We start from the raw sequence: 20,925 nt of genomic DNA, 5'->3' as shown, positions 1-20,925 counted from the left end.
GATGCAGAATATGTCGACTTTTCCAAATCAAAATCCATCAAATCCTTCCTGTGTCTTACTCTGCCTCTCACTCAGCCTTCCATATTCACTGCTAAGAAAATACACCCCTGTGGGTTTATTCAGTATTGTTATCTTTATCTATAAACACTCATATATAACAGCCAGGCTTGGCTTAGTAAACAAACAGGATCTATACATAGACCTCCACATGATAAATCACTATAATCACCCTGCATTTTCCATAAGACAAAAATAAAATCCAATTCCATCATTCAAAACACAGAGATTTGTCTTGTGTCTGTGCGACTCCAGGCAGTGAGTTTATAACAGTGCATTTGCCTCTCTCTTATAGCCTGCCTCACTCTTATTCAATCAAAGGACCATTTTTATTGCCGCAGCGCAGGCACCTGATTGCAATAACCTGGTTGATAGATGGGGGTGGACCACTACTGTAGCAGGTGCGCTATATGCACTAAGATAATCTGTTTTTATAAAACGACCAGACAGGTCTAGACATCAAGAGTTTCTTTGTGTTAAAATTACTTGATACAATATGTAGATTATTTCAGTGAGTTAAGGATCAGTGGGAAACAACAGCTCCTCTATTACTGCCTTGAATCACGGCTCCCCTGGTGTGCTTTCCTGCGGTAAAGGCCCTCAACAAAAGGGTCTGCAGGAATATTTCAGAGCTGCTGATATTCTGATAACGCTAAAATATAACCTACTTGCGGGTGTGAATCTAACTGAACTCAAGCAAAAATGCATTTCTCTTTGACCTTGTTTGTATTTCCAGATGAAAGCCATTTCATCTCAAACAACCTGTAGATGAAAAATGGGGGGTTGTTGTAGAAATGAGAAAATAAAGATCTTTTAAAAAGACATTGTTCTCCGAGGGCACACATTGGAGATTGCTTTTTTAGGAAGAGGGTGGTGGGAGGTTTTAAAAACATTCAGCTGGAAACAAAGACTTTTGCCCTTGGTACTAACTGAAGGATGAGTTAGTGCATTTTGAAGCTGATTCAGCAAACGGTAACATATCGGGAGCAGTTTGGGGGCAACTTCACATACCTGTACTGCTAATATGTGTTAAGGGACGTTTATTGGTCTGAATAGAGAATTGCAGTACTTTAGTCTTGAATCCTCAGGGTTTGGTGTTCTTGAAACATACAATGTATCGTCCAACCATGTCTAAAGGCAAAAGTGTTAATACGTGTTACGAATGACCACATTCAAAGATGGAGCAAAAAGCCTGCGTTTAGCCTCCTTCTGCCTGCATCCCAATGCCCCCCAGATCTCAACTGTGTACTTTGTGTGCCTTTGTTGTAGGTCATCGTACACATGGGGTTCTCACATTTTTAGGGAGAAACTGAAAGAGAAATGCATGCAATGTGATAGTTTATCTGGTACCAACAACTAGCAGAATAGTAGAGTGTAGCAGTGTATGAAGGGTTGAGTAGAGCTTTGCAGTGATTGGTAATGATTCTGCCCCTCTCACTTTAACCTATATGGACCCCAGTGGGGACCGTCACGTGAACGATTCCATACAGCCTCCAACCAAACCAAAAATGATTTAAACCTTTTAGAAAAGATCTCTAAATTATTCAGCAATGCCAAGAGATTAGCACCACAAATGTGATGATTATTTAATAGTTTATAACTGTTGCAGAGGCCTCATGACATATTTAAAGGCTGTGAATTATTAAGTTCTCACCTTCACGGTTTGTCCGGCTTCAGGGCCATCCTGGTGGGAACAGAGAGTGCTAATTAGAAAAGAGTTGGGAATTCAGGAATATTTACATTAATAATTCAGTGAAACATTTTAATTCCAAATGAGCTACAGCACCTCACTTTCCCTGATAAAAAAAAATGATTTCCTTCGATTTGTTTCATTGCTTCCTGTTATGACATGTATTTCTTTATGACCATTTTTTTTTATTCCATTTGCGAATGAAATATATGCTACACACATGATTAGACACATAGATTGCATACAGTATTTGAAACAGCCTGGTTAGTATCTCTGGTTTTGTTTGTCGGCTCTCCCTTCCAATGTTCTTCTGTTTTTATCTCTTGTAAGGTGTCCTTGGGTGTCTTGAAAGGCGCCTCCAAATAAAATGTATTATTATTATTATTAGAATAAATGAGCATATTCAATACTGTCTCCGACAACTTATGTTGTTATGTGAATGAATTGTACTTAAAGCAATACAAATTCTCCTTTTTTCTTAAATGCACATTTTTATAAATGTGTAAACACTTGATGTGTGCATGGTTCGGTATAGGCATCTCAAAGCACTTGGTTTAAGCTGCTCTAATCAATATTTTTTATATTATCACAGGATCAAATGACTGAATGAATATGTGTAATGTGTAATCAACACAGCTGGAAACATCACTGTCCTCTGAGAGGTACATTTAGATGTGAATTAGAATTAAAAAGGAAGAGACAGTACTGTATTTGTTCTGATCTTGACACTCTTTTTTATGTTCTTTCTTTTTCCTTGAGACTGGCTGCTCCAGAGCACAACTCCTCCTTTATCTGCTGACAATGACACGATTCAACACTTGTCTTCTTCTCCGACTGCCATATTAGGTGCAATCAAATTTACTCGGATTATATTTTGTTATTCATTAGAAGGTGATGACTGGAATTTGCATGGCTCTAATAATTATCACACATCAGTGTGGCAAGAGAAAAAAACTAATCAAATCTGATGAGCTCCATTGTTATTTTTCAGCACTGATCTAGTAAAAAATAGAGCGTTTGTGTCACCATCCAAAAATATTTTTTTCACCACCAATCCTCCAGTGAGGTTGATTTGTGTGATATTATTATTTGTCACAAGAGTGGCGTACTGCAGAGAACAGTTGCCCCTCCTGCAGAGAGTTCCCCTTTAATGTGTTGGCTCTAACCCGGGAGCTGTCACAACTAATCTCCTATCATCACTTCTCATCACTTTTCATCACCTCCCCAGTCAAAGAAAATGATATCCAGGTAAAGATTACTCTTTGCTTCTCTGCTTCTTTCCCTTCTCTCTTCTAACCTGTGAAACAATTTTCTCTGACAGGGCTGCAGAGCGAGCTAGGTGCTATTTTGATATTAGCATATATATCACCAGTTATGCAGAATAGCTCATTCAGTCTAGGATGAGAGCCTGTCTGGGTGTCAAAGTCAGCTCTGTATTTAGCTTCAATCATACGACAGCAGAAAACACCAATAGGCCTCATTCTGCTCTTTTTAAGTCAGTTGGACTTTTATTGAGTTGTAAAAATCGTATTTTCTTCAAACAAGTGAAAAAAATCATCTAGTACAATGATACTATTTTAACATGTTTCGAATATAAACAAGTTATTTTCTAACCCTCTACCCCTTTAAAACCTATTATCCTTTCAAACGTTCCTTTAGATGGGTCTGAAACAGATTTTGTCCCAAACAGTAAGATAGTATCACCTTCTTCCAGCTTTTCAATCAAACTATGATATTTCCACTGAAAGAAAAGTTCAAACCCAAGACTTCATGTATGGTCTATTTTATCATTGCAATCGCCATTAGAATTTCAAATGAAGGTGATTAGATTGAACCAAGCTTTAAAGAGTTTAAAGAACAGTTTAAGAGTTTTTCAAGTTCATCTTAATACAGTATCAGCATGCCATATGGACAATATTGGTTGCTGTAATAGTTACTCCTGTGAACTGATACCAGAATTTATATATCAATGAGGGTAGGATAAATAGTAGAGCAATAGCAGTACAGTAAGTCTGTGTTTTACCTGGATGGCGATGGTGAGCGAGGTGCCGTTGAAGTGCTTCTCCACCAGGTTAGCGACTCTCTGAGTGGTGCTGAATAAGTCTGCCATTTCATCAGGCTGAAGATCCCGAAAACGCTCCACAGGTCTCAGAGGACATACCAACACATCTGAATAAGTTATGTTAAAGAATTATGTATTGATAACACATTGACACATTTCAACCCTGAAATAGAAAAATCAGAGTTTACTCACCTCGTAGAAATTATCTCTAAAACCTCTTAAACAGTATAGTGAGTCTTAGTGCTTCATACACAAACAATGTGCACCCTCTGCATCTATGACCGGTGGCCATAATGTCAGTGTGATAATCCACTCTGCGCTGTGCAGTTACTGAACATGAATGGTGCATCAATCATGAGCAGTCAACTACACAACAAGCTCACCAATTAAGTGGTTTAATTTGTGGAAAACTTTTGCTAAGCAACATGCCTTCATCTCAAAACCAGTGAATGATTTAATATGTGTGTATGTCAACATCAAGCTGAGGAACAAGAAAGAAGTGGCTGACAGTGCAGACACACGCCAGTAAGTTTCAGCATTGAAGACGTTGGTGCACGTCATACCTCGCAGACACAAAGCCAACACAACATTTCAACTCATGATGTAATGAATACCATCCATCTATTTCATGAACACAGTAAACAGCAGCACACAACGGGGGACCGCCTTCTGTTTCCCTTCCTTTTCACCATATTTTGTCTTTACACTCAGAATGTGCTTTTAAAGGATCTACTGTGTAGCCTTAAAACTGAAGAAAGACACATTTGCATGAAACTTTTTGATAAATGACATACGTACCAAGTACCAGAGCTCAATCCAATGGATAGATTTTCCGGGCCCTTTTACAACCGCATTTTGATATTTGATAAACTAACAGAATGACTTTTAACTGCCACATGATTATCAGTGGTGGCTCCGGACAATTGCGATTGGGGATAGCTACGGCGCAGGATTGTTTATAGCAGGTGCTAATGGCTTTTGATGCAACAAACAATAACACTATAATAATACTAGTTCTAAAGAAAACGGGATTCAATGTTCCCGGGCGGCTGTGGCTCAGGAGGTAGAGTGGTCAGAGGTTTGGTGGTTCGATCCTGCAGTCAACATGTCAAAGTGTCCTTGAGCAAGATACTGAACCCCAAATTGCTCCTGATGGCCAATGATGTGCTGATATGCACCTTGTATGGAGCCTCTGACTCTGTATGAGTCTGTGTGAATGGGTGAATGCTGATGTGTTGTAAAGCGCTTTGAGTGATCGCAAAGATTGGAAAAAGTGCCATATAAAAGCAGTCCATTTACCATTTACCGTTCCCAGGCTAATATGCTACACTATTGAAATGCATGTACTAAATATTTAGCATTGAAAAAAGTTTACGACAACAATTACAATCCAAATCACAGTCACCACAACGAGTATCTGTGGATTTACAAAATACTGTAGCTGTGAGCCAAAACGACTGTAGCACTGGCTACATTTCAATATGGTAATGTAGCCATCTTACATTACTTTGGAAACAGGAATACACAACTCCCGCTAGCTCATGACTGCCTGCCAGCTGTAGCTCACAACATGCCGCAACAGCTGTTTATACTCGCCTCCCCTACTGACACAATCATACATTCTAAAACTATTTGCTTTGCTAGTTATATGCTAGTGATACGTTCTGAATGTTTTCTTTCAGTTTGAAACAGTAGCCGTATGTTGTTGTTACAGGCTGCAATATTTTTTAATGTAGCCGACATTGAATAACGTTTAACATATCATTTTAAAATATGTTCATTAAGTAGGCAGTTGTTGTTCCTTACCCTTCTGTTTGGGCCCCCTGTGCATGTGCCTACAGTGCCTGTGTGTAGATCCGGCTCTGTCAAGTACACCAACTTGAACAGAACATACAGTATGAGCACAAGTGTTCCTGCTTCCTGTTCTTACAATTTAGGGATCATTATCTGTCCTCCATCATTGTGTCATTGTCCATCATTTTGTGTTGAAGTCATACTTCTGTCATTAGTTATTAATGTCAAATGGAGGAGTATGATTCGATAGATTGATTGTTATTATCAACCACCACTCATTATATCCTTCTATCAGCTGATTTTTACAAGATGAGAAGCAGCTCATTGAACTGGCTTGTAACTCACTCAGCGGACCAGAAGTGGTAGATGTTCAGTCTGTAAGTGCAACCATGTAATCTATAGGACAGACAAGCAATGATAGCAGCAGTTACGAACTGCATACGTAGGCACAATACCACCTGCCACTGAAATGCAAAAGAAAGTAACAGCTGCTGCAATATTAACATAATGCCTCCTTCAGGTAATGAGTGTTAAAGCTGCCATTATTTTTAAAATAATTATTCTTATACAAATGGTTTGTTTTGTGTGTGTATGTGTTTGCATGTTGGATATTGTACATGTACTTTATTAACACTTGCACCACCAGTTAGCATAATGAAATCATTTCAAAAGACTCTAATAAAAAGTTGTTGTTTGACTTGAACTTTGAGTGGATTGTACAATTTCAAATAGAACAGTAATTTAGCGTATACCATTAAACACCAAATGTTTTTGCAGCTTTCAAAGATTGTGTAAATTCATTTAAAATGTATCTTTCTTTGTAATCACCTGAAGCTTGACAATTGGCCAAGTGAGACAACAGAAAAAGACTTTAGTTCCACTTAAGCTTCAAATATTCAGCATCAAACACAGGACACAGTTAATATTCAATGTTATCTTTCTCCATACATGCAGTAATACATGGTTCCATAATCACAATGATTATAATAATGACCTAATAAGGATGTTGGAGGAAAAGTCAGGATATCACTACAGTCATTTAGAATCATCTTCTATATGAAAATAGTTAAATCCAATGTTTATGTGAACATTTAAAAATGAAAATACAGTATGCCTCCATGTTGGCTCTCTAACAAAGAGTGAGACCACTTGACTTGAAGAAAATAAAAAGAACCATTTCATTTAAGTCATAAAGGTCATGGAACATATTGCAAAGAAAGCTCTTATCCCACGTCAGAGCGATTGCACACAGAAAAGTAATCAAGCTCAGTGACAGAAGTAAGGCACAGTTTGATGAGTGGTATGGCAACTGCAGCAGAGAGCAAATATCCAAAAGGCTTCAGGAGCATGTTGCTTTCTGTCATGGGTTATTTGATCAATAACAGCAGCTTAAAGGAACAAAGTGAGAAGGAGTTCTCTGGAAACTATAAAAAAAAAAAAAAGATAAAAGAACATGGGTGCTGCATTGTCCAAGAATGAAGACAAAGTAAGACAAGAAATACAAATACAAAGCTTTACATCTTTTTAAATGTAAGGCATGATTGAACATTATGGTGTTTATATTAAACATTATAATGTTCAATGATGAAAAACTAAGATTTATAATAGTTTCAAGGATAGTATGTACTTTAAGTCAGTTTTTGTTTTTGTTTTGAGTAATGATTTAATGTTGACTTTTGACTGTTTTCCTAAATGTTCGACAGTCAACTGTCATTTATTTATTTTGATTCTAGTGAACCAGTCTGTCTTTTTAAATATTTAACAATAAACACCATCTTTCCTAAATCTTAAAGCAAAAGTTCGCCATTTTGGTAAATACTCTTTTTTACTTACTGGGAGTTAGATCAGAAGATTGATACCTCTCACCTGGCAGTTTGTTCAATATTAGGCCACAACCAGCACCCAGTTAGCTTAGCTTAGCACAACAATGAATAAAGGAGGAAACAGCTAGCATTCAAATTATATCTAATTTATATATTGTCATGGAGTTGGTTTAGTATCATTCAATTGTTTCATTTATATAAATGTCTTAAAACAAATTGATTTGTATTGGAAACAGGTTGAAATAATAATCTGACTGAACTGCCAGATTGTTTCACTTTTTTTAAGAAAACAAGACATGTGCCAGTCAATTATAAATAAAGATGACTTGACACTGGAGATATTAGCACTAATGCAGCTCTTAACCAAATTTTATATTTAAATATTTACAGTAAAATCAATAAATCAACATGATTTACAATAATATATCATGACCTGAGAGTCAAAAAGTAATTTCTGTCTTCAAAATTAAACATTTATAAACTAAAATGTATCCAAAGGGGCCTTTGGTTTAAAATGGACATAAATATACGGTGTATATATGTGTATATAATATATATATATGTGTATATATATATATATATATATACATACAGACATTTTGAATGGTAGGCCCTTCATATTATGTGACTATGTGACAAACATACGCAAAATAATATTTCAATTTAAGAAAGTGAAACTGAAAAAAAATCTAAATACTTTGATTTCCTTCACAAATCAGAGACATGGGAGATGGTGTTAAAATGCCAATTTAGTGAAGAGAAAATATCAAGGCAGCAAGAAAAAAAGAAAGTGAAAGAGACAGTGGAGTTCATTCCCCTCTCATGAAACAGCATCCTGTTGCGAGAAGATGATTACATCTTAGCATTTCATGCCACAGTGGCCTCGTCTGGGAGCCATTCATCTCAAGAGCCACAAACAGAGGCACAAATGATCGGTTTGCTCTTTTTTCCGTGTGTGTGTGTGTGTGTGTGTGTGTGTGTGTGTGTGTGTGTGTGTGTGTGCAAGCTGCACACAAATGAAACCAGATGTCACATGACCTGATATCTTTCTTTCCTATATGCAGCCGTGGTGATGGAGCTTGCCCACATGAAAGATGAGGCAGGCTGAGGTTGGAGAGTGCAGAGAAACAGACATAGCTTGTTTACTTTGTGTTGCTGGATGAATAATGTTTCAACAAACGCATTAACCTCAGCAAGTTATCCACTACTATATGTTCTGTTGGATCTGTATGTTGAGTATTGGCCTACAGCCTTCTTTATTGCACATAAAGGCATTCAAATAGTAAATGAATACATCTAAAGTTAAGCATAACTACTGCTAATTCCTTTATTTATTTAATTTGTGGTATTCTTATTTTCCGTTTCCTATGCATTTTTTGATCAGTGTTAAGCTGCCATCAATGAACCCTCTTCCACAAATGTTTCACATCAAAAACCATCCAGTGGCTTAAAGGCCACTATCCCTCTCTGTCCTGGTTAACTTAAAACAGTTGCAGGAAGTGTTGAGTTTCAAACAGTAGAAGTCAAAGTGCATGTAAATAATAAGCAAATGAAACAAGTGATACAAAGACAAACTCAGAGCGCTAAGTATGGTATTGTACCGAGGAAATTAGTGATGTGAGCCTCAAGAATACAAGTAATTATATCCCTAGTAGCAGCTAATGTAGCCTGGAGCCGCTAGCCTCAAGACGAGATGAGGAGTGGGTTCTGTTCTCCACACACCCTCTGAAGTGACATCATTTGAGGCAAATTATCAGATTTCATGCAGCTCTCTCTGGAGCCACAAACGTCTTTATACAACTTTGTTCACAGCTCTGGACATATCTGATGAGGCTTCCTTTAAGTTTCAGTTTGTGTTCCTCCGCGTCTGAAAAGTAAAGCAGAAGTGCCTTAAACCTCATTCTTTCAAATGGCCAGCAGGGTGCGACTCCGCTGGTTGCAAAAAGAAGTCTGATTGTCTTTTAGAAAATGACCTGGTTTCTCCCATGATTTATTACTCAGTAAACATGTTTCTAATGAGTTTATGGTCTCAATCCCTAGTTTTAACTCTAAACTATTGACAATAAAGCGGGGTATACTTTAGGCGTTGCTACCTTGTGATTGACAGGTTGCTACCATGGTGTTGTTCAGTCTGGGTTTTTGTCTTACAACTTAAACCTTTTCCGAGTGTGTTTTAACTTTGTGAAAGTTAATTGTAACATTTTGTTCAGTTAAAAAGGTATTTTTCAGCGTTTGGTTGTACTTAGCTCCACTCTCTCTTGTGACTTCTGGTTCCAAAAAAAACAATGGTGACGGCCAAAAACCAATATGGCTCTGGTGAAAATGCTGAACTCGAGGCTTCAAAAAGGTAGTGAACAAACCAATGGGTAACATCACAGTGACTTTGTCCACTTTTTATATACAATTTATATTCTTTAGTTTTAATGCTTGCCCATTCTCTCTTGAACTTTGTTTCTGTTTCTGTCTCACTTACTTAGGTAGCTCGGCTAATGTTTATGTTACGGGGATAAAGAGTAGAGAGATCACCCATGAACCAAAACATACACTATGCATGCATGTGAACCTGCAGATTGTATCTTGTGGCGGGATACCCTGAGGGTTTCACTATTCTTCCGGTGTGTGTTCTGAAGAGGGCAATTTTACCCGCTCAAAGGACTATGAGTGAAATTGGACTATGGTTGGCAGACAAATCTGTTTCTAATATGAATCTACCCTGAGGTAGGAGGTATGGTGGAATCCTCACCTTCAACCGTGGTTTGTTTAAAGAGGACATATTATGCTAATTTTCAGGTTCATATTAGTATTTTGAGCTTCCACTAAAACATGATTACAGGCTTTAATGTTCAAAAAACTATTTTTTCTCAAACCACCTCTCTTCACGCTCTGTCTGAACGCTACTTGGCCCAGTGAATGGACAGTTTACATTTAAATAACGCCCGGATGGAACTGTAGATAGGAGCACTGTTCTGTGCAATTCCTGCAGAAAATAATTTTCGTATCATCGCAGTACTTCTAGCCTGACATATCATCACAGAGCAAAGCACTTAGCAACTAGCTCGGAGCTAGCTAGCACCAAGGTGAGCGACCAGCTCTCGATCTGGCATTCAGAAGCAGAATTAGTAAATCTACCTCTGAAAGATTAACCAGCTCAATCGCGAGATGGATTGCAATGGACTGCAGGCTAATTTTGTTTTACGGATAGCGTAACATAGTGCAAAAGAAGAGAGCAGCATTGACATCAGAGAATGTAAACAATCTAGTTTGTCTCAGCGACTGGCTGAGGGAGAAGTGAGAGGTATTGTGAGGCCGTTGGGTCTGTTAAATTACACTACATGTTGATAAATGAAACTGTTATGGCCTATGTTGCCATAGGAGACTTTTGCTTGGTTTTGTTATTTTTTTTGTACAAGAGATTGTTTATTGTACAATGAAAGATGTTAGGCTATCTTGTGGCAAACAAGATAATGGATATTGGTATTGAAATAAAAGACATGTTGACCAGTTAATAATGCCTACTCATTGATTCACTCATCTTCCTCGATTGGCCCAACCAAGTGGGAACTCCCCCGTTGGCATTGTAGAAAACAGGTTCTTCTCGACATGGTGTCGCTACTAATCAAACAATTCAGCCTCCGCTGCAGTGAACCCTCATATGAATCCTTTTTGAAACTTTGAAGGACACTAACAAACACACTATTTTATTGTTATGGTATGAGGACTTGCACATCCAGCAGTCTAAACTTAGCACTCTTTATACTGAAATGTATGCACTAAACGTAATCATTGTTGAGGGTCCAACATGAGGGTAATTCAAAAGACACAGGGCTGCAGGACCCCAGAAAACTTCCTTGGCTGCAGTCCCAACCCAATCAGGAAGTAGACTATACACAAGCCTGGCATTCTATTCATTATATCAGCCTAATAAACACAGGAACTTTTCACAAGGTGCCAATCCTTCACTCCTTTCACAGTATGCCAATACACACAGCACCTTTCAATGTGAATCTACACACACAACCCCCATTTTTTTCAGGGGATCCCAAATGGCCTGGGTCTTTAGTGTGCCAGGGGTGGTTGATTTCATCCCCACAACTAGCTTTCCATATGTCTCTGCCTGGGCCAATCTTATCTTCCGCTCTAAACAGCCCCTCACCTCCATCTCCGGCCGGCTGCTCCAGTCGGGGGGGTTGAAGGATGAGATTGAAGAGCCCGGGCATTTCCATATAGTGAGAAAACCATCTGCTCATATCCCATTATTATCTGTCACAACAGTTATTTGACTGCTTTCGTCTGATTCACTCCCAGGGTCGTGGTGCATGTAATAAGAACAAGGCATCGCAGATTGGTTTTACATTGCAAATGCAATCATTTCTTTGAGGGAAAACATCTGTCCCTGTACCCCCCATACCCACACACCCTATTCCCATTCCCAATGCCACACTGTCCTTTTTACACAACTACAATGACTTCACCGGAGCTTCAAAATCCCCCTCAGTGACTTTCCTCCTCCTCTCTGTCTCAGTAGTATCACACCAATTTGACACTACATATTAATTCTAATATAGTTTGATTCTGTGGGCTGTTCACACTGGAAAATTACTAAACCAAGTAGACTTCATGATGGCCACATGCAGGATAAAATTGCTGTCTGGTGTTGATGGACACCACTGTGTCCCAATGCTAATGTCGTAAAATGTGAGGGGGGAAAGAAACAGAAAGAGCTCAGTTTTACATTGAACAAAGTATATGGATTATGTTACGTAATGTTAACTGTAAACATTCAACCATACATCACTTTGTACTGTTTTGTTGTTGTTTGTCTCTCCACTATGTATTTGCACCATTTGCCTTTGTGTTTTTATTCTAGCTTAATTTTGTGTTGCTATATAACATAATGATAATAATAATAATAATAATAATAATAATAATAACAATAATAATAATAATTATTATTATTATTATTACATGTTTTATTTCTTCATTTGTGTATTTTATACCCGACATGAGTTTTTCCAAAATGTGTTTATTATTTATTTTGTTTGTTGTTGTTTGAGTCTGAACTCTCTCCACTGATGTAGAATCATTATCAACAATATGCCTTTATTTTTGACCAACTGTAAATCTGCTTTTAGAGGAAAAGGTTAAAGTACATGAAGTTGGCACTGTCAGCTTTATTATACAGGGTATAATTTGGGGATTTGTGTTCATGGAACGTTAACCAAACACTAACATCCCCTCGCTCAGTCTCAACAGTCCTTGAAACCTTCCCTCCCACTTTGTCATTATGCTTTGTGAAAATTGAGCAGCCAGATTAGGGGGGAGGGATTGGATGAATTGGATCACCCATGATAAGACGCAAACAAGCAATCTTGATAAATATTTGTTTTCTACTTTCTTTATGAGTGCTCGGAATATTGAAATGGAAACTGGTGCAATTTCAGTTTATGTAACAATTACAGATTTAAATCAAAATGGGACTTCACCACATGGTCAGGCTCAAAGGATACAATGTTGGTTATTGATGCAAAGGAATTGGGAACAAATATCTAAAGGCATTTTAAAATGTCAGCGGAAGGCATTTTATTTTTATGGGTTTAAAAAAAGATCAAAGTTATGCAAATAAAACAAAGGAGTAGTTAGATGTGTCAGAAAACAACTGTTAATAAATACCAAGTGAGCCAGCTGTTCAGTTGCATCAATAAAGTTGATGATGTGTTCAAAGTAAAAGCAAATGCTTGACACCTTGCCTTATGATATTTACATCTTGGAGTAAATGTTTCATATCCCTGTGCGTTACTGGGACAACACTGAAGTACCTCTCAAAAGCCTTTCTTTGCTTTGAAAAGAGGCTCACTGCTACAACAAATAAGAGTGAAGAGAATGACAAAACCACAAACTCACACACATTCTCTCTCACTTCCTTTCGCTCCATCTCTCTCACACACACTCCCAGTATAACAGGCTGTGATGAAGGCAGCAGGTCCCTCAAATAAATCAAAATGCCCTTTCCCTTGGCAGCTCCAAATCCTGGAAGGCCAAAACAAAGAGATCCATCACCGCTGCTGCAACAATTGGCTCTTTCTGCCTGATTACAGCTGGCCTAAAATGGCCCCCATCACCCCATCATGCCCTGGAAAATGACACAGAGCTACTGACATGGACATTTATCTACACAAAAATATCAAAAGACCTCAGTAAAGTCAGGATTGTACGTCTGATGTGTGTGTATTATGTGAATGGGAGTGGGAGCAGAAAATGGCCAACATGGGACTGTATTCTTTGCTTTAATGATCTTAAATTACAATCATTTTAAGTACACCTTTTGGTAAATTTGTTAACTAGTATGTATTAAATTACACAACAGATTGGGCTCACCTTTTTTCAAATCAGAGTTTATGACTTTTCAGAATTGTTTAGAGACTTTCAGTAACGCTGCGACACTGAGACACATCAGTTTTAATTTGAGCTTAATAGACTCAACTGGATTGTCGGTGCAAATGTTGCAATTTCGCCCGGACATCAGTCTTGGAGGAGTTTTTAGAGCTTTGTTTTCACATGTGCAAAAGCCATCATCCTCCACCCCACCCCGAGCTGAGACCTCTGTCAGCCCTTTAAAGGTGCGATGTGTAGAAATAAAGGGCAGTACTTCACCTCTACTACTGGGTCCATACAGTCTAAATTCATCAACTATCAAAACCATCAGTTATTAAAAATCAACTAGAGTATGTTAACCTGTTTATATTTTAGTTGTAGTTGTTTGTTTATTGTATTCTAATGTATTCTTTATATTGTGTATTGTGTTCTATAGATAGATATCTCTCTCTTCCAGTGTTGATATATTTACTGTGTGTTTCTTCCCTCATTGGGACAGACTTACACTCTGTTCATTAGAGCTAACAGCATTAGACTGCTGAAACTCTGAGTGTAAATATATCTTCTGTTTAATAATCTTCACGTGGAGCTCAGATAGCTGTGTTTACTGAGGCACTGGAGGCTGTAGTCTGTGTAACGTTATGTTTTGATAGTTTGTATGTTGGCTTGAGTCCGGGCGGCTGAGACAAGTGAACCAAACCGGTTCAGATACGGTATATAGCCAGTTGGGTCTGACCTGCATAACGGCAGCGACAGAAAGTTTGATCCGGCGAGGAGTCGGCTGAATCAGATCAGATCTGTCCCTCTCCCGTCTCTCTCTCTCTCACAATCTCACACACAGCCTCCTGCCACTTTGGATTAAACCAAAACAAACTATCAAAATGTGCAGGGATCATGGATGTAATGTTGACAAGCTCTGAGTCTGCCCGAGTCAGACAGCTGTACTTCTTCTCCCTCTGTACTAGGAGCAGACTGCAGCTCCACTGACTCACAGGACTGCTGGAACTGTCAGTTAGCATGCTAACTTCAGTAGATACCTCTGCAACACAACAGAGATGTCAACACTGTTACCTCTTCACACTCTGTTGATAATGTTAGTTCATTGTTTTAATATCTTAAGTTTAAATTCTGGCATATTTTTCAGGCAGCTGCGAAATGCATCCACTGTTAAAATCAGAAAAGCCAAATCTGATTATTTCCAAACTGAAACCACAAATAACTTAAATAATCCCCTTAAATTCTGGAAAACTATTAAATCAATAGCGGGAAAAAAAAATGTGATAGAGCTTCCACCTTATATTGTCAAAGACTCTCTTCAAATCTCTGACAAGGCAGAAATGCTTGGTTGTTTTAAGCACAAAATACAATGATCTAATTAAGAGCTGTGGTGTGTGAAATAGAACAACTTCTGTGTGTATTTGTGATAGGGCGTGTAGTGTTAAAGCTAGGACAACAAATGAGCTTGGCTGAAAGACATAAAGGGATGAAAATGTCTCTCTACCCTCAGTATTGCTCTTCTTTTGGGGCCTTCCGATGGAAATGACAGTTCATCAATTCAACTTGTAAAATCACCAATTGTACCCCTCATCATGAGCAAGCAGTTTTTTTTAAATTGGTGGAGTGGTTCTTTCAAGTCAATCAGGCAGACATAAAATGTTCTCAGACCAAATGTTGGCAGTCAAAGAAAGGGAGAGAAATATGTTTCACTTCTCCAGTGGTGAGTGTTCCTGCAGGCCCGGGGCTCTTTAATGTCCCCTCAGCTGACTGCTGTGTCTCCTTCCTCCCTGCTACTCTGGACTCCAACAGGTCCACACACACACACACACACACACACACACACACACACACATACACACACACACACACACACACACACACACACACAAACACACACACACACACACACACACACACACACACACACACACACACACACACACACAAACACACACACACACACACACACACAGAGGAGTAAATGGGCTAGCGTATTAACTTGCAGTGGGGGGGCTCATGATGTGATGTTTCTATATGTCGGGGAGAGATGGAATAGCTTCATATATTAGTGTCACCCTCAGGGTTTTTTTCCCCTTTCTCTTCCAGTTGGCAGGATAAACATAAAGCACAGAGTAAAGATATCTTGAGCTGTGGAACAGCAGATGAGTGACTTCTTCAGGATTTCTATATAAATTCATCATCCACTGAAATAATGGTGCTGTAATGCATAATCCACAATGAGAGCAAGAGAAAAATGGAGAATTTATATATTGCTTATCAGAGAAAATCCAAATGTAGGCTTCTTGTTTTTCTTTCTATTGGATTAACTGTTTTCACTTGAGGTGGTGACTGGAGGAGCCTGTGTTATTCTGTTTTTTCTTTTCCCTTTTACATGCCGGGGTCCACCCACATTGTTACATTATATTTTATGTAAATTCCAATAACAATAACCTTAACTTAGCCTGGTTGTCAAGGCCTGTGAATTACTGCCCACACCTCGGATTTGTTCAGTCATCCAATCACATTGTTGTGGGTGGAATAAAGAATGTGGGTCCATCTCTCCACATAGCCAGCTAGCTTCCTGGCTACAGGCAATCCCCACAAAAGACAAACGTGGATGAGACTGATGCAGCTGTACAGTTTATTGTGAGTCGATTTACAGATATAACTAAATCGACATGTTTCTTCTGTGTGATGAAAAATGTTAACTGCTCCAATAGCACAACTCCAGCCTTTAGGTTGACTGTTTTGTTTAGGTTAGCTGGGACAGATACATTAATTGCTTTTGATTCTTTAGAATAAAACAAACGTAATCCCTCTTCGAACAAGAAATCAGTTCAAATACACATGATGATAAAGTGAGATGAAATAGAAATTCAGAAGCTTATGAGAACAGTTAAAGACAGAAATCAGTGAGGTTTGTATGTAATGTGACACCAGCATTGCTGTATCTATACATGAAACAGATGCATCACATTTCAAACATTTAAATGCAGATGGGTTGGAATAGATGTATTAAATGAATCAAATCCTGGTGGCCCTGATGTCTAAGGCACAGAGGGGGGCCACATCCTTTACAATCTGAGAAATATGGAAATGTGTCGAGTTTGTTCTGGTGGTTGGGTCTTTACTCCCTCAGTCACTTTCCGGGATTGTTCGTGTTTGTTTATGTGTCACTAAATATTGTGTCACTGTCACTTGTTATTGAAAAGGTGTTGTTGGTCAAAATGCAAACCAGAGTGTTCAGGTTGTATACTATTTATATGTATAGGGTTACAAGTGAATTGCTTGCTTACCCATTTCAATCTTGCTAAGGTGCAGGTAATGTCCCTGGCTAAAGTCCATTGGGGGTCCTTTGTTTCATGTCAGTCTCTCTCATTTTTTTTTACGCATACATTTATTTTATTCTTTATTGTTTTTGCCGCCTACATCACCACACACAGGAAAATGGGCCTGACTGGACTGAGCTGCTGCGTGTTAGATTTAGCTCAAAGCGCTGGGCAAAAGAAGACAATTCCCTGCAAAGCATGGACTGTTGATCATGTGTTAAAGCCAGCATGGGCTGCATAGAGCTGAGACAGTAAAGGCTCCAGTGAAGAGGAAGGTGTGATGCCTGCCAATGAGAAGAAGTTAGGCTCCGGCAAACTCAGCAGGCAACCACCAGTCAACACTGACAGGCAGCACGGAGACAATAGGAGAAGAATAAGTGCTCCCCATCATGTTCCTTTCAGAAGAACAAAGCCCTGCACTCATCGGGAGTCTGCCTCAAACTCAAAAAAATGTCTACTCACTTGAACACTCGCAGCCTAAAACATACATCATTCCTGGCATCACAAAAACAACAGGGGTGGGAGAGGAGTGAGGAGGAAGAAAATATAATCTGAATTTCATTTCAATATGCTCCATTAGGATTTGACAGGCATTGTGCCGATGTGGAAGGCTCTGCTTTTTTAAATCAGAGAGTCATTGTCTGAGAACATGAGATTCTTTGCCTGCGGTTGAATAGTCTTTAGAACTTTATTCGCCAAAAAGAGACACTCTATGAGAATATGAAAGGCATGACAGCTGCAAGAACTTCTATTGACATGACATGACACCTTTATGTCAGGACTGTTCACATCAGTTCTGTACAGGGAATGTCCTAACCAGATCCAGGGCAGCTGACCACTACCAGCAACTGGCAGCATGTCCCAACTCGGGAGACAAAATTAATCTAAAATCAAATCGCATCTGTACAATCATTCAGCCTTAACTGACACTTCTGCACCCATGATATGGCCTGTGGGAGGAGGCAATGCTGTTTATCTCCAAGTGCCTGCAGCCATATATATGATGTATGATATGGAGAGAACCTTTACCTGAACACAAGGGCAAGCAAGCATGGTGTTATGCGTACCCATTATAAATACACAGCCCCTCTGTTGGAGGGCATATTATTCAGGGGCTCGGGTGCGTTCATGATTTATAATTGAAATATCACCCAGCTTGAAATGCAGACAAAAGCGGAGGATAAATAATCATATTAGGAGGAGATGCAGTGCTTGAAATTATGCACGGCCTACTCCATATTCGCCCCATAAAACTGACATGAAGACCTGTAATTTTTGATGAATATAGTGTGTGCAAAAGTAAAGTCGGCACAGAGCTCAGGTCTGGGAGCAGCAATAGCAGCTGGTTGTAGAGTATAATGTGAGATTTTTATCTGCTTTTAAATTGAGTAAGTCATATTTAAATATTCCATAGAAGAGCTCATATTCATATTACATTGACATGATGCAGTGGTTTAATACAGGGTCCTATCTCCCTTTCATTTTGTCAGAGTCAGAGTTTGCATTGGAAACATTAAATCATGCATATGCACTGCTATGGTGGGACCGGCCACGGAGCATTCTAGGTCCAAAACAAAACCGTACTGTATGGCAAACTCCCATGCAATCCCCGTTGTGACTGTAACTCAATGATGCTGACAACCAACCTGAAATCATTCGATTCCTGCAAACCACATCTCCTACGAATTACGGCCATATGTGGCTGTTCTGCTTTCCTCCTGGATTAGTGGCTTTCTTCAATCCACATTCAACATATGCTCACTGTTGCTGCTTACTTTCTTCATATAAAGTAAAAAAAACCATAAAGGCATATCCTTATTATAATTTAGACATGCTTAGGTCACTAAACTGAAAATATTATGGTCATTGTACAATTATACACCCATGCATCACTTTCTATGAGACACTTTGACACTTTCAGATGGGCATTTGGTTTGTTTGTTGGTATTGAAAAATAACTAGTTAACCAGTAATGTGGTTAACATTATTTAGTCGTGGCATACATTGTGTTGCTATAGTTACCTGGAGTTTTAGGGTCAACATTACTCACTTTCCTCCGGTTGTATCCATGTAGTTATCATTTATCTTTTTATTATTACAGGTTTTAAATGATCAATCTCTGAGATTTCTGCCCACAGTGGCTATCCAGTAAAAACTTATTTTTTTAAATGATTTATTATTATTATTATTCATTCATTGGAGCTACATTCTACCAAAGCAATATTTTTTGTGTGGGAGAGTTAGCTGGTACATATGATATAACCAATCACTTTGTACAATACTTGAGCGACAACAAATGGCTAAACTTTAAACTGGCCAAGGTGGGGTAAGCCTGAAGTGTCCAATTTCTCACGCTACCAAAGCTGCCTCGAACCGTTAAAAAATAGAATTCCCCCATCTCCTGTCAATAGCTACCACAGGCCTCATTCAATACCCAGTGTCTCGGGCAAAGCTTGCCTCCACAATAATTACTTAACTGTCATCTAGGATTAGACAGTCTTAAGCCACCCTGAGCCAATCCACAACCCAGAGAAAAAAGCGAGAGATACGCTGTGACATGTCAGCACTGGGCCTACATTGACTAGATGGAGAGAGCAGAGAAAAGAAGACAAAACCTGCACAGAATCATCTGGGATAACAAATACAACTCTCTTCTCCAAATCCCCATCTCAACAAGATCACGTTAGGGCTTTGTGCAAACCAAAGATGGGTGTAAGGGCTTTAATAATGCACTTTTCTATAGGTTGAAGATTAACATAAGACCACAGAAACTCTACTATAACTGACTCTTTCTTTCATCTGTCCAAACCTTCGCCAGAGCAGAACCTTGCCTTGACTTCCTTTTCTAGCCATAGATCAAGGACAATATGATTCATCAATATCATGCAATCTTACGGTGATCTGTTATACATATTCAAATATTGCTCTATTTAAATACATATTTGGTTGGATGCAACAACAACAACTGTAATTTGTGGCATTGCTGCTCACAGCTATCACAATCATTCTTAATGCTTAAGAATGCTACATAAACAGCACACATTTCAACAGTTGCATGTAGTTTCCCATGTTTATGAAATATGGATACATTTGCATTTTAATGAGATATTCCTGAAACAAATCTCCCTTTACAGTTGTAATGCTATCAAGATGATCACGATGATTGATATGTAGAATGATGTGTATTTTTGTGTAGGTGGCTGCTATGACTTATTTTAGTGATACCTGCTATACTTGTTGAATTATTAGATTTTTAAAATAATTCCATAAGCACCCATTGTATTTATGTCTTATGTCTTATTAGATACAGGTCAAGACCCATTTATATTTCAAAATGCTCAGTGTGATACATGTATTAACTGTACTTGATAAAGTAGGCAAGCTCATCATGATCAGATGTACAGTTAATGACTTATGCATTACAGAATGCATTAAAGGCTGAAGCCCATTCAGTCCCATCATCTTCCTTTAATAATAATAATAATAATAATAATAATAATAATATAATAATAATAATAATAATAATAATAATAAAAAATTGTATTTATAAACGCACTTTTCATTTGAATAAACAAAACTCAAAGTGCTAAGTCGGCACCCATAGGAAAAAACGGTATTCATAAACTACCCACACAAATACTCACTACTGAACACTGATTAACTGTAGATACATGTATTTTTGATGTCATGTACAGTTTATGAGTTATTATGAGTTACACATTGCATTAAAGTCTATGAAAGACCATTCACTTGCATTGCTTTTATAACTCAGTGCCTGTACAACCTCCAATTCTACTTTTA

General features: G+C 38.4%; 1 protein-coding gene across 5 annotated transcripts in view; it reads right to left on the bottom strand.

Annotated features, from left to right (window-relative positions):
• fhit (fragile histidine triad diadenosine triphosphatase) overlaps positions 1 to 20,925 on the bottom strand; it is a 308,346-nt gene that overhangs the window by 69,493 nt on the left and 217,928 nt on the right. For all 5 annotated transcript variants that reach the window (XR_003832322.1, XR_003832321.1, XM_029432412.1 and 2 more), the window contains exons 5-6: positions 3,771 to 3,916; positions 1,712 to 1,741 (exon numbers count right to left, since the gene is read on the bottom strand). Coding sequence is in view for 3 of the 5 variants with exons in the window: in XM_029432412.1 (XP_029288272.1) it covers positions 1,712 to 1,741; positions 3,771 to 3,916 (176 nt within the window). In the remaining 2 variants the exon portion in view is untranslated. The remainder of the gene's footprint in view (positions 1 to 1,711; positions 1,742 to 3,770; positions 3,917 to 20,925) is intronic.

Source organism: Cottoperca gobio, chromosome 5 (genome assembly GCF_900634415.1).
Source record: "Cottoperca gobio chromosome 5, fCotGob3.1, whole genome shotgun sequence".
In the NCBI taxonomy this organism is placed as follows: domain Eukaryota; kingdom Metazoa; phylum Chordata; class Actinopteri; order Perciformes; family Bovichtidae; genus Cottoperca; species Cottoperca gobio.
The sequence above is the reverse complement of the archived record's forward strand: the minus strand, read 5'-3'. Positions and strand labels throughout refer to the sequence as shown.